At 51.3% G+C, this 7076-nt stretch overlaps 1 protein-coding gene across 3 annotated transcripts in view; it reads right to left on the minus strand.

The window, feature by feature from the left end:
• LOC116936827 (TNF receptor-associated factor 4) overlaps window positions 1–6510 on the minus strand; it is a 75051-nt gene extending 68541 nt beyond the window's left edge. For 2 of the 3 annotated variants that reach the window (XR_012931308.1, XM_076057746.1), the window contains exon 1: window positions 4919–6510. Coding sequence is in view for 1 of the 3 variants with exons in the window: in XM_076057746.1 (XP_075913861.1) it covers window positions 4919–5061 (143 nt within the window). In the remaining 2 variants the exon portion in view is untranslated. The other variant, XM_076057747.1, reaches the window with a different exon arrangement.
• Window positions 6511–7076: the final 566 nt, after the last annotated feature.

Raw genomic sequence — 7076 nt, forward strand, 5'->3', positions numbered from 1 at the left:
CTGAGGTATCGCTGTAGACACGAGTCACAGTAGCCACCAGTCACTCACCACCCTTAATGACTGACTGAGTGAGTGACTGAGTGACTGACTGAGTGACTGAGTGAGTGACTGAGTGAGTGACTAAACCTTAGTCACCTTACCTGAGGTATCGCTGTAGACACGAGTCACAGTAGCCACCAGTCACTCACCACCCTTAATGATTGACTGAGTGACTGAGTGACTGACTGTCTGAGTGACTGAGTGATTGACTGAGTGACTGTCTGACTGAGTGAGTGAGTGACTGAGTGACTAAACCTTTAGTCACCTTACCTGAGGTATCGCTGTAGGCACGAGTCACAGTAGCCACCAATCACTCACCACCCTTAATGACTGAGTGAGTGACTGAGTGACTGACTGACTAGGTGACTGAGTGACTGAGTGAGTGACTGAGTGACTGACTGAATGACTGAGTGACTGACTGAGTGACTGACTGAGTGAGTGAGTGACTAAACCTTAGTCACCTTACCTGAGGTATCGCTGTAGGCACGAGTCACAGTAGCCACCAGTCACTCACCACCCTTAATGACTGAGTGAGTGACTGAGTGACTGAGTGACTGACTGACTAGGTGACTGAGTGAGTGACTGAGTGAGTGACTGAATGACTGACTGAGTGACTGTCTGACTGAGTGACTGAATGACTGAGTGAGTGACTGACTGAGTGACTGACTGACTGAGTGACTGAGTGAGTGACTAAACCTTAGTCACCTTACCTGAGGTATCGCTGTAGGCACGAGTCACAGTAGCCACCAGTCACTCACCACCATTAATGACTGAGTGACTGACTAGGTGAGTGAGTGACTGACAATCTGACTGACTAGGTGACTGAGTGACTGAGTGTGTGAGTGACTGAGTGGGTGAGTGACTGAGTGAATGACTGAGTGACTGAATGACTGACTAAATGACTGAGTGACTGACTGAGTGACTGAGTGAGTGACTGAGTGAGTGACTAAATGTTACCTGAGGTATCGCTGTAGGCACGAGTTAGTGGCCACCAGTCACTCACCACCCTCAATGACTGAGTGACTGACTGAGTGACTGTCTGACTGAGTGACTGAGTGACTGTCTGACTGAGTGACTGACTGACTGAGTGACTGAGTGACTGAGTGAGTGACTGACTGAGTGAGTGACTGAATGACTGAGTGACTGAGTGAGTGACTAAACCTTAGTCACCTTACCTGAGGTATCGCTGTAGGCACGAGTCACAGTAGCCACCAGTCACTCACCACCCTTCATGACTGAGTGAGTGACTGACTGACTAGGTGACTGAGTGACTGAATGACTGACTGAATGACTGAGTGACTGAGTGAGTGACTGAGTGAGTGACTGAGTGACTGACTAGGTGACTGAGTGACTGAGTGAGTGACTGAGTGACTGACTGAATGACTGAGTGACTGACTGAGTGACTGTCTGACTGAGTGACTGAATGACTGAGTGTGTGAGTGACTGAGTGTTTGAGTGACTGAGTGTGTGAGTGACTGACTGAGTGACTGACTGAGTGACTGAATCACTGGGTGAGTGACTGAGTGAGTGACTGAGTGACTGACTGACTAGGTGACTGAGTGACTTACTGAGTGACTGAATGACTGAGTAAGTGACTGAGTGAGTGACTAAACCTTAGTCACCTTACCTGAGGTATCGCTGTAGGCACGAGTCACAGTAGCCACCAGTCACTCACCACCATTAATGACTGAGTGACTGACTAGGTGAGTGAGTGACTGACAATCTGACTGACTAGGTGACTGAGTGACTGAGTGTGTGAGTGACTGAGTGGGTGAGTGACTGAGTGAATGACTGAGTGACTGAATGACTGACTAAATGACTGAGTGACTGACTGAGTGACTGAGTGAGTGACTGAGTGAGTGACTAAATGTTACCTGAGGTATCGCTGTAGGCACGAGTTAGTGGCCACCAGTCACTCACCACCCTCAATGACTGAGTGACTGACTGAGTGACTGTCTGACTGAGTGACTGAGTGACTGTCTGACTGAGTGACTGACTGACTGAGTGACTGAGTGACTGAGTGAGTGACTGACTGAGTGAGTGACTGAATGACTGAGTGACTGAGTGAGTGACTAAACCTTAGTCACCTTACCTGAGGTATCGCTGTAGGCACGAGTCACAGTAGCCACCAGTCACTCACCACCCTTCATGACTGAGTGAGTGACTGACTGACTAGGTGACTGAGTGACTGAATGACTGACTGAATGACTGAGTGACTGAGTGAGTGACTGAGTGAGTGACTGAGTGACTGACTAGGTGACTGAGTGACTGAGTGAGTGACTGAGTGACTGACTGAATGACTGAGTGACTGACTGAGTGACTGTCTGACTGAGTGACTGAATGACTGAGTGTGTGAGTGACTGAGTGTTTGAGTGACTGAGTGTGTGAGTGACTGACTGAGTGACTGACTGAGTGACTGAATCACTGGGTGAGTGACTGAGTGAGTGACTGAGTGACTGACTGACTAGGTGACTGAGTGACTTACTGAGTGACTGAATGACTGAGTAAGTGACTGAGTGAGTGACTAAACCTTAGTCACCTTACCTGAGGTATCGCTGTAGGCACGAGTCACAGTAGCCACCAGTCACTCACCACCCTTAATGACTGACTGACTGAGTGAGTGACTGACTGAATGAGTGACTGCCTGAGTGACTGAATCACTGGGTGAGTGACTGAGTGACTGACTGACTGACTAGGTGACTGAGTGAGTGACTGAGTGACTGACTGACTAGGTGACTGAGTGAGTGACTGAGTGACTGACTGAATGACTGAGTGACTGACTGAGTGACTGTCTGACTGAGTGATTGAATGACTGAGTGACTGAGTGACTGACTGACTGAGTGACTGAGTGAGTGACTGAATGACTGAGTGAGTGACTGAGTGAGTGACTAAACCTTAGTCACCTTACCTGAGGTATCGCTGTAGGCACGAGTCACAGTAGCCACCAGTCACTCACCACCCTTAATGACTGAGTGACTGAGTGAGTGACTGACTGAATGACTGACTGAGTGAGTGACTGACTAGGTGACTGAGTGAGTGACTGAGTGACTGAGTGAGTGACTGAGTGACTGACTGAATGACTGAGTGACTGACTGAGTGACTGACTGAGTGACTGACTGAGTGACTGACTGAGTGACTAAACCTTAGTCACCTTACCTGAGGTATCGCTGTAGGCACGAGTCACAGTAGCCACCAGTCACTCACCACCCTTAATGACTGAGTGACTGAGTGACTGACTGAGTGACTGACTAGGTGACTGAGTGACTGAGTGAGTGACTGAGTGCCTGAATGACTGAGTGACTGACTGAGTGACTGTCTGATTGAGTGACTGAATGACTGAGTGTGTGAGTGACTGAGTGTGTGAGTGAGTGACTGACCGAGTGTGTGAGTGACTGAGTGTGTGAGTGACTGACTGAGTGACTGTCTGACTGAGTGACTGAATGACTGAGTGACTGAGTGACTGACTGACTGAGTGACTGACTGAGTGATTGAATGACTGAGTGACTGTCTGACTGAGTGACTGAATGAGTGACTGAGTGTGTGACTGAATGACTGAGTGAGTGACTGAGTGACTGAGTGTTTGAGTGACTGAGTGTGTGAGTGACTGACTGAGTGACTGACTGAGTGACTGACTGACTGAGTGTGTGAGTGACTGATTGATTGAGTGACTGACTGAGTGACTGACTGACTGACTGAGTGACTTAGTCACCTTACCTGAGGTATCGCTGTAGACACGAGTCACAGTAGCCACCAGTCACTCACCACCCTTCATGACTGACTGAGTGACTGAGTGAGTGACTGACTGAGTGACTGAATGACTGAGTGTGTGAGTGACTGAGTGTGTGAGTGACTGAGTGACTGAATGAGTGACTGACTGAGTGACTGAGTGAGTGATTGAATGACTGAGTGACTGAGTGACTGTCTGACTGAGTGAGTGACTGAGTGAGTGACTGACTGAATCACTGAGTGACTGACTGAGTGACTGACTGAGTGACTGACTGAATGACTGAGTGAGTGACTGACTAGGTGACTGAGTGAGTGACTGAGTGAGTGACTGAGTGAGTGACTGAGTGAGTGACTTAGTCACCTTACCTGAGGTATCGCTGTAGACACGAGTCACAGTAGCCACCAGTCACTCACCACCCTTAATCACTGAGTGAGTGACTGAGTGAGTGACTGAGTGACTGAGTGACTGACTAGGTGACTGAGTGAGTGACTGAGTGAGTGACTGACTGACTGAGTGACTGAGTGAGTGACTAAACCTTACCTGAGGTATCGCTGTAGACACGAGTCACAGTAGCCACCAGTCACTCACCACCCTTAATGACTGAGTGACTGAGTGACTGTCTGACTGAGTGAGTGACTGACTGAATCACTGAGTGACTGAGTGACTGACTGACTGAGAAAATGACTGAGTGACTGAGTGAGTGACTAAACCTTAGTCACCTTACCTGAGGTATTGCTGTAGACACGAGTCACAGTAGCCACCAGTCACTCACCACCCTTCATGACTGACTGAGTGACTGAGTGAGTGACTGAGTGACTGAATGACTGAGTGTGTGAGTGACTGAGTGTGTGAGTGACTGAGTGACTGAATGAGTGAGTGACTGAGTGACTGACTGAGTGAGTGACTGAGTGAGTGACTTAGTCACCTTACCTGAGGTATCGCTGTAGACACGAGTCACAGTAGCCACCAGTCACTCACCACCCTTAATCACTGAGTGAGTGACTGAGTGAGTGACTGATTGAGTGACTGAGTGACTGACTAGGTGACTGAGTGACTGTCTGACTGAGTGACTGAATGACTGAGTAGGTGACTGAGTGAGTGACTGACTAGGTGACTGAGTGAGTGACTGACTGAGTGACTTAGTCACCTTACCTGAGGTATCGCTGTAGACACGAGTCACAGTAGCGGTGTCCACAGGCTGAGATCTGGACGGGTTCTCGCATGGGTTTGTGGCACAGGGGGCAGACGATCCGGCGGCGAGGCCGCTCCGCCAACTTGTACGTGAAGCCCGGCATGTCTCCTTCACCGACTCCTTCACCAACTCCTTCACCGACTCCTTCACTCACTCAGTCACTCAGCCACTCACTCACCAACTCCTTCAACGACTCAGTCACTCACTCAGTCAGTCACACACTCAGTAACTCACTCAGCCACTCACTCACTCAGTCACTCACTCACTCAGTCACTCACTCCTTCACCAACTCCTTCAACGACTTAGTCACTCACTCAGTCAGTCACACACTCACTCAGTCACTCACTCAGTCACTCACACACTCACTCAGTCACTCACTCACTCAGTCACTCACTCACTCAGTCACTCACTCAGTCCTTCACTCACTCACTCCTTCACTCTCTCACTCACTTACTCCTTCACTCACTCACTCCTCACTCATTCCTCATTCCTCACCTCACACCACTCCTCACCTCACTCACTCCTCACTCATTCCTCACCTCACTCACTCCTCACTCCTTCGCCTTTCGTTTTGTTTTAGTCGAAGGGTCCGCCCGCTCCCGGGAGCTGAGGATGTTATGGTGGTGGTGGTTGTTGTGGGTGATGGTGGTGGTTGTGGGTGGTGGTGATTGTGGTGGTATGTGATGGTGGTGGATGATGGTGGTGGTATTTGGTTGTGGGTGGTGGGTGATGGTGGTGGGTGATGGGGGTGGTGGGTGATGGTGGTGGTTGTGGGTGGTGGGTGATGATGGTGGTGGATGATGGTGGTTGTGGTTGGTGGTTGTTGATGATGGTGGTGGTGGGTGATGGTGGTGTGTGATGGTATGTGATGGTGGTTGTGGTGGTGGTTGGTTGTGGGTGGTGGTGTGTGATGATGATGGCGGTGTGTGATGATGGCGGTGGTGGTTGATAGTGGTGTGTGATGATGGTGGTGGTGTGTGTGATGATGGTGGTGGTTGTGGTTGGTGGTGTGTGATGGTGGTGGTGTGTGATGGTGGTTGTGGTGGTGGTTGGTTGTGGGTGGTGGTGTGTGATGATGGTGGTGGGTGGTGGTGTGTGATGATGGTGGTGGTGTGTGATGATGGTGGTGGTGTGATGATGGTGGTGGTGGTTGATGGTGGTGGTGTGTAATGATGATGGTGATGATGGTGGTGGTTGATGATGGTGGTTGTGGTTGGTGGTGGAAACGCTTAAGGATTCAAGGGCCAGGTAAACAAGACGCCGCGTGCGTGGCGACGTCAGCACGCACGCGCGTGTGCGTGGTGACGTCACCACGTTCTCGCTCTCCTCTCCCTCACCCGGGTGCGTGGTGACGTCACCACGTCCTCGCTCTCCCCCCTTTCTCTCGCGCTCCCGTGCGTGGTGACGTCACCACGTTCTCGCTCTCCCCCACTCGCTTCCGTGTGCGTGGTGACGTCACCACGTCCTCGCTCTCCCCCCTCCCTCACGCGCTCCCGTGTGCGTGGTGACGTCACCACGTCCTCTCTCCCTCTCGTGTGCGGGGTGACGTCACCACGTATTCCGACCGTTCTCCGCCCCACCCCCCTACCATTAATTCCGACGAGTGAACGTGATAGGGGTGGGTTGCGTGATGACGCCATCACGCACGCGTACGTGGTGACGTCACCACGCAGTCGCACACCACCCCTCCCCGCACTCCATTAAATTACGAGCGCGCGAGGGTGGGGGTCGTGGGTGCGTGGTGACGTCACGACGCATTCGGACCCGTTACCCGCCCCACACGATTAAATTACGAACGCGCGGGTCCGAATGCGTGGAGACGTCACCACGCACGCGGTGACGTCACTACGCATACGGACACACCCCCCCCCTCCACTGAATTCCGATAAGCGCGCGGGAGGGCGGGGGGTCGTGGGTGCGTGGTGACGTCACGCCCCCAATCACGGGAAAAACGCAGTGACGTCACCGCCCTGGGTCCCTTTTAGCGGTGACGTCACGACGCGCGCCGGCCGCGATGACGTCATCAGGCATGATTGCGTCACCGCTCAACCCCAACCCCTCTGTTAAACCTTGAAATTTGTATTTTTACATCATAACAATAATTTTTATTATAACAAA

The sequence above is a fragment of the Petromyzon marinus genome, chromosome 84 (assembly GCF_048934315.1).
Source record: "Petromyzon marinus isolate PM22_M1 ecotype Great Lakes invasive population chromosome 84, UKy_Petmar_22M1.pri1.0, whole genome shotgun sequence".
Classification (NCBI taxonomy): Eukaryota; Metazoa; Chordata; class Hyperoartia; order Petromyzontiformes; family Petromyzontidae; genus Petromyzon; species Petromyzon marinus.